This window comes from Hylobates moloch, unplaced genomic scaffold, assembly GCF_009828535.3.
Source record: "Hylobates moloch isolate HMO894 unplaced genomic scaffold, HMol_V3 SCAFFOLD_7, whole genome shotgun sequence".
NCBI classification, from domain to species: Eukaryota; Metazoa; Chordata; class Mammalia; order Primates; family Hylobatidae; genus Hylobates; species Hylobates moloch.
This window is the reverse complement of record NW_026652282.1, coordinates 58373073-58385654: the sequence shown is the minus strand read 5'-3', so window position 1 is coordinate 58385654 and position 12582 is coordinate 58373073. Positions and strand designations below refer to the sequence as shown.

Here is a 12582-nt window from a genome sequence, read left to right as displayed (position 1 = left end):
TTCGGCCTATCCCTGTAGGAGCCTGGCTCGCGGGGCAGTGCCCACTGTTGATTGATAGACGGTATGAGACAACTTCTTGGGTTGAGGAGCCGCGATTGGCGGAGCCAGCCTGTGCTGCTAAGCAGGGTATTGGGTACTGCGTATTGGGGATGCAGGTTCCTGGGTGGCCACAAACATCAACCGGAAGCCTGAATACGGCCTCCACTCTACAGGGCGCGCAGCAGTCAGCACGGCCGCTATTCAGGGCGCGGGGCCCGGACCCGTGCGGCGTGCGCGTGCGTGCGTGCGTGGGCGCGCGTGCGCGCCGCCGCCGCCTGTGGGTTGGCTGGTTATTTTGCAAGCGGGAGGGGCCGTGCGCGCTCCTGCCTCAGGCCTCTGTCCCCCACCCCCCTTCCCTGGTCCCAGGCTCTCCTTCGGAAAGATGTCGGACACGGCAGTAGCTGACACCCGGCGCCTTAACTCGAAGCCGCAGGACCTGACCGACGCTTACGGGCCGCCAAGTAACTTCCTGGAGATCGACATCTTTAATCCTCAGACGGTGGGCGTGGGACGCGCGCGCTTCACCACCTATGAGGTTCGCATGCGGGTGAGTCACGGGGTGAGGGAGACAGCTGAGGGAGGACTGGGCGGCGCGGGCGGGAGGGGGGAGGGAGGCTACCGCGGGGACAACTAACGGCGGGGAAGACGCCTTAGGGGTCATTTGGGGGTTAGGGGCATAATAGGCTTGGAACGAGGTCTGCGGATTCAGTTGTGGCCGGAGGATGCAGAAAACTCCTGAGGGAGACATCGGACGGGGATGCAGGAAAACTACCCATGAGGAAGTGAAGCGTGGCTGGATAGGGTGGGGTGGATGGAAAAAGATTAGAGTGAGGAATTCAAGGAGATAGGAATCACGGCTGTAGCGACTGAAGGAAGGGAGGGAGGATGGAAGAGGGCTGGGGGATGGAAAGCCAAGGCGATATATCGCTGAGCTCCATAACTAAACTAGGTTGTGGGAAGTCTGAAGAGGGAGGGCAGGAAGGCCGGCTGCTTTCTAATGCGGTCTCCCTGGGATAATGGAGTTAAGCAAAGCCTTGAATTAAAGGGAAGATAGATTCCAGAAAAGGCAGACAGTGGGCTTGTGGGAGCAGAAATAAGAAAGGGAGTCTCCTTGAGACCGAGCGCTTTCCTAACTTGTGTCGGATCAGCATCTGAAGGAGAGAAATGTTTTATGCTTAAGTTTTCGCAGGTATTACATGCTGTCTTGCCTTGAAACCTGGCCTTGCCCTGGGATTGGTGCCTTGTCAGTCACTGCTTTCATTCTATGCTGATCCCTTAGATTTGAAGTATCCAGAATGTTTATTTCAGTATTTATTGACTCTCGTTTAGGTACTTTGTATATGAATGGCTTTTTGCCCTTTCTGTCCTAGATTACCCTTTTGGATTCTGACCCTGGTCTGTAGTTACTTTAATACATGACATTTCAGAACTGCCCAGGAGTGGCTTCTTCCAGCATGCATGACAGAGGACTTTACTCTCTAGTGCTTAGCCCATAATGCAAGGATGGAATGTGCAGATAGAGTACTTGGTTTGCAGGATCTTTTGCCCACTTGAAGTGGTTATAGGCAAAACAGCTTGAGAATCATTTTCTATTTTTCCTTATGTTTTCTTCTCAGACTAAAAGGCCAGAATATTCTCTATGGACAGCATCCTGCTCAAACAGCATTGAAGAACTAAAAGAGTGTATGTGCTTTCATTGTTGAAGGAGTGAATTGAATGAGAAATTGTGGTCTCCTGCTTGGGCTTTGAAATCTTATTGAGAAATGATGATTTCCAGATTCCAAGTTTGGCAAAGTCCAAACTGAAGAAAGAAAAGTGAATAGCAAAACATGAGAAACACTTGTCTATATAACAACTATTTGAAATCATGTCTTTGGGGGGAGAATGGAATTTAGGTCCTTCAGAATATGATAAAAGCAGGAAATTGTCAGTGCTGGAGAACTTAGTTACCTGAGGGAGCTTGGGCATAACTAGTACAGCATAAGGGCTGTCTGCTGTGGGGTTTTGGAGACATTTGATTCATTACCCAAGAGTCTTAGGGATTCTGAATGAAATCGCTCTTTACTCCGCGTATTCTTTTTTTAAGAGATGGAGTCTCGTTCTGTTGCCCAGGCTGCCGTGCAATGGTGCGATCTCGGCTTGCTGCAACCTCTGCCTCCTGGGTTCAAGCAATTCTCCTGCCTCATCCTCCCGAGTAGCTGGGATTACAGGCACATGCCACCATGCCCGGCTAATTTTTGTATTTTTAGTAGAGACGGGGTTTCGCCATGTTGGCCAGGCTGATCTTGAACTCCTGACCTCAAGTGATCCTCCTGCCTCGGCCTTCCAAAGGGCTGGGATTAGAGGCGTGAGCCACCACACCTGGCCCTACTCCAGGTATTCTAATAACAACAGGGACTGTTCATCTAGTGCCTACTGTGTACCAGGCACTGAACTAGGTTTTAATTTGTCTTAATCCTTACAAAACTTCGTTTTACACATGGGAAACTGAGGAGGAATGCAGTTTAAGTAACTTGCCCAAGTACACGTAACTATAACTGACGGGGCTGGGATTTGAACACAAATATGTCTGACTCCATATTCTTTCTACTACACTTCTGTCTCCTTGACAACGCTTAGTAGCAAAACTTTAGCATGCAAAATTTTTCTACTCACTAAACTTTTAATCGGTCCCTTCCACAGTTTTTTTTTTTTTTTTTTTTCCGAGACGGAGTCTCGCTCTGTCACCCAGGCTGGAGTGCACTGGCATGATCTCAGCTCACTGCAACCTGTGCCTCCCAGGTTCAAGCGATTCTCCTGCCTCAGCCTCCAGAGTAGCTGGGACTACAGGCATAAGGCATGGTGCCACCACACCTGGCTAATTTTTTTTTTTTTTTTGAGATAGAGTTTTGCTCTTGTAGCCCAGGCTGGAGTGCAGTGGCGTGATCTCAGCTCACTGCAACCTCTGCCTCCCGGGTTCAAGTGATTCTCCTGCCTCAACCTCCCAAGTAGCTGGGATTACAGGCATGTACCACCACGCCTGGCTGATTTTTGTATTTTTAGTAGAGATGGGTTTCACCATGTTGGCCAGGCTGGTCTCGAACTCCTGACCTCAAGTGATCCGCTTGCCTCGGCCTCCCAAAGTGCTGGGATTATAGGTGTCAGCCACCATGCCCGGCCTAATTTTTGTATTTTTAGTAGAGATGAAGTTTCGCCATGTTGGCCAGGCTGGTCTCAAACTCCTGACCTCAAGTGATCCATCTGCCTCAGCCTTCCAAAGTGTGTGAGCCACCACGCCTGGCCTTGTTTATTCTTTTTTTTTTTTTTGAGGCAAAGTCTTGTTCTGTCACCCAGGCTGGAGGGCAGTGGCATGATCTTGGCTCGCTGCAGCCTCCGCCTCCTGGGTTCAAGCAATTCTCCCGCCTCACCTTCCTGAGTAGTTGGGATTACAAGCACCTGGCTAATTTTTGTATTTTTAGTAGAGACAGGGTTTTACCATGTTGGCCAGGCTGGTCTGGAACTCCTGACCTCAAGTGATCTGCCTGCTTCAGCCTCCCAAAGTGCTGGGATTACAGGCGCGAGCCACCACATCCAGCCCTTATTTATTCTTTTAAATAAATAATGGTTTAGTACTATTACTTTATATGAATCTCACTCCATTTCAACCTATTGACATTCCTTGGACCTTGACGATCCTGGATGGAGTTTAATGTAAAATTGGCCAGTTATTTGTCTTTTGATGGCCTATTTGAGAACTGGATTCTGAAAAGACAATTTCCAGTGTCAAGAAATACAAAGCATGTTGTAGTGGGATCTGTGTGAAGCTCTAATAGAGTTTCGAGATGCTCTTTTCCTGCCAAGAGGCAGTTGTGGAGAAAGGAGATAACTAGTTTATTTTATTCATCCTCTCACCTGAATTGACTGGCAGTAAATATGGTCAGTTTTAATACATGTGGTTGGCCATTTCTATTTAGAACTTGTAGACAGGAGTGAAGATCAGGGTTTTCTGTTTGTCAGGGGATTCGTGTTGCCGCTAGAGCCTTGGGAATCTTTTCAGTGTTTAAAATGTGGGAATGAGCTGATTTATATCAGGGAGCAAGCTATGGTAAGCCAACTTTTGTAATGGTGATTTCTTATGCATTTTCTAGATGAGGAGAGGATAAACAGACACATGGAGTCTCTATTAATCGAGCATTTATTGAGTAACTTGCATATTCTGCATTTTAGAAGATGCAGAAGTAGTCATAGTTTCTGATCTTAATGAGATTAGTTAGACAGGCAAACATGATGCATAAAACAATAGTGTATCAGGCAATGCTAAAGTATAACTGTCAGAAGAGTTCAGAGAGGAGGAAAACCAATAAATCCAGTTGGTGTTGTCAGGAAATTTTTTTGTATGAAGTGAGAGTTGAGTGAGCACTGGTAGAATGGAGAGGATTTGGACAGGAAGAGCAGAGGTAGGCATACCTTGGATGTGTTTATCTCTTTACAGGGAATTTAAATTCACTTTTTAAAGGAAAATGTAATATGTACACATGATAAATTCAAATTGTACAATGAAAAACGTGACTATTCCACCCATTCCAGTTGTCTTCTCTTACTCTCCAAAGTCAATCACCATTATCAGTATATTTTCATAAATACTTTATTAATCAGTATAAATATATACATATACATCCCTTTTTAAAACACAAATAGAGGCAAGCTATATATATACTGTTCTATACCTTGATTTTACTACTTAATATCTTTCCATACTGGCACATAGAGATCTTTCATTTTTATTTTGAGAGACAGAGTCTCTGTGCCAGATTACAGTAGCATAATCACAGTTCACCATAGCCTTGACCTCCTGGGCTCAGGTGATCCTTCTGAGTAGCTGGGACCACAAGTGAGCACTGCCACTACACCTGGCTTTTTAACTTTTTGTAGAGATGGAATCTTGCTGTGGTTGCTCAGGCTGGTCTCAAACTCCTGGGCTCAGGTGATTCCCCTGCCTCGGCATCCCAAAGTGCTGGGATTATAGGTGTGAGCCACTGCACCTGGCTTTCACATTCTTTTCATAGTTATTTAATATTCTACTATACAGGTATGCCATAATTCATTGTAACCTATTGTCTACTCATAGACATTTATTATTATTATAAATAATAAAATGCAATGAAACTTTTTTTTTTTTTTGAGACAGAATCTCACTCTGTCTCCCAGGCTGGAGTGCAGTGGTGTGATCTCGGCTCACTGCAACCTCCGCCTCCTGGATTCAAGTGATCCTTTTGCCTCAGCCTCACAAGTTGCTGAGATTACAAGTGTGTGCCGCCACACCTGGCTGATTTTTGTATTTTTAGTAGAGACAGGGTTTCACCATGTTGGCCAGGCTGGTCTTGAACTCTTGACCTCAAGTGATCTGCCTGCCTTGGCCTCCAAAAGTGCTGGGATTACAGGCGTGAGCCACCAAGGCTGGTGAAAACTCTCGTATGTACATATTTACATACTACTGCAAGTCTACTTGTAGGATACATTCTAAACAGCAAGGGACTTCTGATCATCAGCTGTGATAAGGTTGGATGTGGTAAGGGTTGGTTTTTACCTGGTGGTGATTTGAAAGGGTTATAGGAGCATGATCCCTAGGAGCTATTTCTTCATTGGGACCTGTCCAAGTTACTCAGACAGGTGGCTACCACAGGCTGAACATTACTTACCATCTTTCTTCTTTAATTTTTCCTTCCATGTAGACAAACCTACCTATCTTCAAGCTAAAAGAGTCCTGCGTACGGCGGCGCTACAGTGACTTTGAGTGGCTGAAAAATGAGCTGGAGAGAGATAGCAAGGTATGGCCTTGTTCTCTGTGTGGCATCTTTGGAGGAGGAGATCTACATAGGCTGAGGGGGCATACAACCACAGTCTATAAAGTCTTGAAGGGAATGAAGAGGGTGAACACATTCTTATCCATCAAATCTCAGTATTTTAGATCGGGGGATACCTTTTGAAACTTGAAAGTGGTAAGTTCTGGCTGGGCGCAGTTGCTCATGCCTGTAATCCCAGCACTTTGGGAGGCTGAGGCGGGCGGATCACCTGAGGTCAGGAGTTCAAGACCAGCCTGGCCAACATGGTGAAACCCCGTCTCTACTAAAAATATGAGAATCAGCCAGGTGTGGTGGTGGATGCCTGTAATCCCAGCTACTTGGGAGGCTGAGGCATGGGAATTGCTTGAACCTGGGAGGCAGAGGTTGCAGTGAGCTGAGATCGTGCCACTGCACTCCAGCCTGGGTGACAGAGCAAGACTGTGTCTCAAAAAAAAAAAAAAAAAAGAAAAAGGTAAGTTCAGGACAAGTTTTTTTTTAAAGTATTACTTCACTTAGTCACTAGTAAAGTTGTATAACTTAATTCCTGTAGGTGCTAAAAATGGAAAGTCTAATGTCAGGAAAATCCTAGCTAAATTCTTGAACGGTAGTGGCTTGTTAAGGAAAGTGAGGATTATTTGGAATTTATTTCCTTCTTTTGAGGTGGTAAACCTGTCCTCCCACAGCAACGGATTAATTTTTGACCTGAGCCATCCTGACTGTTCTTATGGTCTTAGTTCTTGCAAGTTGCGGGCTGTGGGACAGGATGGACCCTATGCCTAATAAGAAATGAGGTACACAGTGCTTTACCATCTCATTCCCATTCTGTCTCTCTCCCATGTGGCTGGAATTTTGTGTGTGCCTGCAGATTGTAGTACCACCACTGCCTGGGAAAGCCTTGAAGCGGCAGCTCCCTTTCCGAGGAGATGAAGGGATCTTTGAAGAGTCTTTCATCGAAGAAAGGAGGCAGGGCCTCGAGCAGTTTATTAACAAGTAAGCCAAGTTCCTGGGGGCTCCACTTGCTACTTTTGCCATCGTAGTCTTTCTATATGTTTTGTTTACCTCACCTTTTATTTTATTTTTATTTATTTACTTATTTATTTGAGACGGAGTCTCACTCTGTCACCTAGGCTGGAGTGCAGTGGTGCGATCTCGGCTCACTGCAACCTCCGTCTCCTGGGTTCAAGCAGTTCTCTTGCCTCAGCCTCCTGAGTAGCAAGGATTACAGGCGCCGGCCACCATGCCCAGCTAATTTTCATATTTTTAGTAGGGACGGGGTTTCACCGTGTTGGCCAGACTGGTCTTGAACTCCTGACCTTAAGTGATCCACCTGCCTTGGCCTCCCAAAGTGTTGGGATTACAGGCGTGAGCCACTGCACCCAGCTCACCTTTTATAATGGGTACCATGATGTGGTGCCAATTGTATGGTGGGCTGACTGGACAGTAAAACTCCATTCCTTTGAGTAGGATTCTGATCCTTTGTGTCAGGGCCTGAGAAAGCACTGCATGTTGGTTATATCTAGGGATTTCCCTGTCTTGCCTCTCTATCCTCCGTCCCCTTTACAATATTAGGGTTTAGGTGGTACCCTACTGCTGTCCTCTACTGGCTTGAACCTTAGGGCTGACCTTGCCCTTCTTCCTCTGTCCGCATCCCCATCCCTCTGCTAATTCTCTCTGATTCTGAATACTACTGATAACCATCCTGGTTTCTTTATAGAATTGCTGGGCACCCACTGGCTCAGAATGAACGCTGCCTACACATGTTCCTGCAGGAGGAGGCAATTGACAGGAACTACGTCCCGGGGAAGGTGCGCCAGTAGGAGCCCCTCTCACCACCTGCCCTCTACTTTCCTGCTGAAATGACATTGGTTTTTACACTAAGCCTCTCTCTGTCTTTGATCTGAAGTTGGCTGCCCATCTCCTGGCCTGATAGACTGTCTGGCATTGTGCTCCCTGGTACCTGACTACACCATATGGGCACTCTGCTAGGATCCTCTTCTCTGAGGAGAGGTGGGAACCCACAGGCAGATGCCCTTTGCTTGGGGTTAGGGTGGGTGGGTGGGGGAATTAGACTGGAAAGCAATTTCTTGGGCATTTACCCATGCCAGAAGGCTAACCTGGGGGGAGGGGGGCGCTTGTGCTGGTGAGGCACTTGGATACATACTGATGCTGCAAGTCCAGGGGATTTTTCTTACTCTTAGGTTTAACCAAGAACACTGAGCAGGGAAAAACCCTGCCTTTCCTAATTGCATGTATTTTTTCCTTTTTGGAAAGGTGGTAGAGACTCAGAAGCTTTCCTTGTTTTCTTTAGGCCTGCTCCCAGTTTTCTTAACAGTTTCTTTTGTTGCTTTCTCTCTCCCTTGTTGCTTTCCGTGGCAGTAATCCTCCTAGAGTCCAAGCAGTCTGTTGTATGGAGCAGGGTGTGTGGGTTTTCTGGGCCCATCATTATGGCTGCTTCAGAGTCAGAAGAAAGCCATAGGGCAGTAGGGGAGCTCCTATTGCCTAGCCCCTCTCACTTTGTGGCTCCCACTCTAGCTGCCTGTTTTTGCTCATCAGCTGGTGAGTCAGTATGGGCCAGCAGTTCTCCCTCCCTAAGCCCTTGCTACTTTATGGGTTGGCTTTGCAGGTTTGGTGGCTTGAGGGGGTGGGGGCAACTCACCACTGCCAGGTAACTCCCTGAAGGGTGGGAGTGGATTATCTTCTAGGCTCTTCCCCACGGTAGGGAAGGGCATCAACACTGTCTTCCTTCCATTCTCCTTTCCCCCGTCCCATTTAGTGCTGCCACAGGGCAGAAGCACACAAACCAACTACACAGTCTCTGACTTCTCCTAAGCACTTTGAGCTGTTGAATGGGGCTCAGGGGTAAGAGTTTTTGCTGCCCTCCCCGGCGTGGTCACAGGGTTATTGAACTGCCTGCACTTGTTTCTCATGCAACTCCAGCATTTTCCCCAGAAGTTGAACTATGGATAGCAGCTTGGTATGGATTTCCTAAATCTTAACATTTGAAGCAGCTTCTTGAGGCTGGCAACTATCCTGGTTTCTGTCTTGGAGGGGGTGGTTTGTTTGCTGGGGCCCAATGTCTGTCCCAAGTGGTGGGGTGAGAGCAAGTTAACTTTGGTGCCAGGTGAGAGGTGGGGGCTCTTTGCTTAGACTCCCTATCATGGAAAGATTGGAGTTTTCTATGCAGGGCATTGGGGAAAAGGATTGCTGATTCTGACTGACCCCGATCAGAGAGATTAGGATGTATTTTGACATAGGATTTGGAACCAATCTAAATGTTAAAGTTCCCTGAGACAGCTCTCCAGCTGCTGAGCCTGTGCCAGGGGCTAAGCAGCCCCTAATGAGAGGCTCTGCTCCCTTTCCCACCTCGCCAATGTTGTTGTTGCTGCCTTTTTGATTTGTATCCTCTGTTATAGATATTTTTTAAAAACGATTTCCTCTTTCATTGTGCACAAGTGCTGAGAGTCTGAGGCCCCATTTCTGCTGTGTATATATATCCTGACTTGGGGCTTTTATTCAGCAAACTGTTCATTCTTCTGTCAGACAATGTCATATTCAACTCTGTTCATATTAAACCACTGTGAAGCAAGCCTCTGTTTTCCTGCTTAAGTTGTAAATTTAGTATTCTTTAGTGTCTAGGATATGCTGGGTATTATGCAGAAATCATACAACGTGGCCAGTGTCCTGAGGTAATGTTTTGCATTTAAATTTTTTTAAAAAGCAGAATCTTAACTTATCTTAATGATATTTACCTATCCTTCTTGCAACTCACAACTGACTTTGTCACAGAGGTAATGCATCTGCTTGCAGGAAGTAGCTGTAGGCTCAGTACCTGTTGTTTGAGTCACATTTAGCAGATCTGGTTTTTAAGCTTGTGGGTTTGTGCTAATTTGGGCAGAATATATTTATTATATATGTGTGCATGTGTGTGTGTGTCTGCATGTGTAATACATGTACATAAACACACATGCATGTGTTCATCCTCTCACACACCCACACAACACCAACAAACATTTCTTCTATAGGCTTTTTATCTCAACTGACACTGTTTTTTTCTCCAAATAAATGTGACACAGGCAGAAAGGTGGGTGAACTCTCAGCATTTTTGGCGGGTGGATATTCATCTGACCAATGAGCTCTGAAATGGTTTCCCTACACAGAGTGGGTTTTGGCAAGGGTTGGAATGAGAGGAGGTAGCAGTCTTGTCATTTAGAAAATCAAAGCTAGTTTTGATGTAGTTCAACATGGAAAGAAGGTATAGAAAGTGATGTGTTCAAAACATTAGCAAATTAAGGCTGAATGTGGTTGGCTCATGCCTGTAATCCCAGCATTTTGGGAGGCTGAGGCAGGAGGATTGCTTGAGCCCAGGAGCTTGAGACCAGCCTGGGCAACAGAGTGAGACACTGTCTCTACAAAAAAATTTCAAAAGGAAAAAAAAAGGAAATTAACGTTACTTAGCAGTATTTGGTTCTAAGTAGAAGAGTGGGGGCTGTGAGGAAGTTGAGGTTTCTGGTAGTTCATGAATGAGATGACTAAAAATATCTGAGGGGCTAGGGAAGAATGGGTATTTCTGTGAAATAAAGGAAAGGAAGGGTAAAGAGAGATGCAGCCTTTGTAGCCAGCAGTGTTAGAGAATGAACTGCAGAATAAATAGAAAAGCAGCTATAAAATAAAGTGTTAACAAAAATTTGGACAGATGACAACTCATTTAACAAGTGCTAATAGTCTTCTATGTGTCTGGTCCTATGCTAACAGCAGGGCTGGGGATAGGGTGGAGTGGTTGCGGTACAAGTAAAATATGATATTACATTCTCTTTTTTCGTAGACCTTAAGAGTTCAGTTGAAGAGATGTTTAGCTGGGCGTGGTGGCTTATGCCTGTAATCCCAGCACTTTGGGAGGATTGCTTGAGCCCGGGAGCTGGAGACCAGCCTGGGCAACCGAGTGAGATCTCATCTCTACAAAAAAAAAAAAAAATTAAAAATCTGGCCAGATATGGTGGCACATGATAGTCCCAGCTACTTGGGAGGCTGAAGCCGGAGGATTGCTTGAGCCCAGGAGGTTGAGGAGTGAGCCATGCAGTGAGCCATGATTGTACCACTGCACTCCAGCCTCAAAACAAAACGAAGAGATGTCTATACAAGACAGGAAAATGCTAGAGACAGAGTAAGAGATTCAGGCACATCTGGTTAGTTGTCCAGTCTTTTTCTTTTTTAAAAATATCAGGCCAGGTAAATCTCTCTTGGATGTCAAATTGGCCATTTTGGCACATTAACTGGGCCGGGCAAGAACCCTAAATCCAAACCCTCTTACCCATTAACACTGAGGAGAAGCATACTTTTCTTTGATAAGGAATTCTAATTTACACGGGTATTTGCATGTTTACCTCTAATTAATCTCCTTTATCTATAGTGCAGAAAGGGCTTAACCTTATGCTGGAACCTGGGGGACAGAGGCTAACGAAAAATTTTGAACATAGCTAGACCCGAAAGAAGTCTAAATCTTCACATTCCAAAGATGCCTCATCTACCCTTTGACCCATTCTTTGAGACAAGGAATTAAGCCAGTAAAGGTAGGAGAGGTGGATAACATTCAGGCTTCTCTGGAGTTGGTAGTTATCCTACATGAGATACTTCTATGTTGAAGATATTCCTACTTCTATGTTGAAATATATGCTGTAATAATTTAAGTAAAATTACTTTCTTCTGTGGAAATGTAGAACAGCTGCTCACTGAAATGGATATTTCTTCATATCCTTGAAAACTGTTGAGTCACCCTTAGTATTCTCTTCTTAGATATAATAAGTTCTAATTTTTCCTTACTTGGCTCATTTTTAACCCTTTTATCTTTTTATTATTCTGAAATCTCTCCAAGGCCCTCACATGTCCTCAAGTTGTAGAGTCTTAAATTGGACAACACTTTAATTACAGCCTGAAGGTTAGGTAGTTGTTATTCCATTTATATATCTTAGTATTTGAGTTTACTTTTGAAATATAAAGTCTTGGTGACTAATTTAGCATGTGGTTCTCTGCCACTCCCTGCCTGACCACCCACCACCCCTCATTCTTCTTTTTTTACCTTGTTTGTACAAAAACCAGTTGTTGCCTATTTTATTTCTTCTGTCCATACCCTGTCTGTCTATGCATTTAAAAGCAGAGAACTCATTCCTTATAAAACAGACAAACCAGGGATAATTGTCAACATCAAAAAAGAATTCTTTAAATCACTGCAGGCTTCCTTTAAATAGGTGTTTCCTATGATGGTTTTAAGTGTTTTTATATAGGTCATCAACTACTCGATATAAAGAAACTAAAGATAAAGGGTTAAGAGGCAGTGCCAGTTGAAGAACAATTAGAAATTGGGATAAAACAGTAGTTCTTAGGTAAACAGTAAAATACATTCAGATTCACAGAAAAAAATTTTTGAAATGGAGTCTCACACTGTTGCCCAGGCTGGAGTGCAGTGGCGTGATCTCAGCTCACTGTAATCTCTGCCTCCCAGGTTCAAGCGATCCTCCTGCCTCAGCTTCCCGAGTAGCTGGGACTACAAGCGTGGCGCCACCATACCCGGCTAATTTTTGTATTTTTAGTAGAGATGGGGTTTCACCACGTTGACCAGGCTAGTTTCGAACTCCTGAGCTCAAGTGATCTGCCCCCCTCGGCCTCCCAAAGTGCTGGGATTACAGGCGTAAGCCACTGTACCTGGCCTGATTTATGTATTACTTTT

General features: G+C 45.2%; 1 protein-coding gene across 1 annotated transcript; it reads left to right on the top strand.

Moving 5' to 3' along the window:
* Window positions 1-287: 287 nt before the first annotated feature.
* SNX12 (sorting nexin 12) lies at window positions 288-12261 on the top strand. The gene is made up of 4 exons (XM_032757140.2): window positions 288-586; window positions 5751-5846; window positions 6727-6851; window positions 7576-12261. The coding sequence occupies exons 1-4, from the start codon at window positions 422-424 to the stop codon at window positions 7676-7678; spliced, it is 489 nt and encodes a 162-aa protein (XP_032613031.1). The 5' UTR covers window positions 288-421; the 3' UTR covers window positions 7679-12261.
* Window positions 12262-12582: the final 321 nt, after the last annotated feature.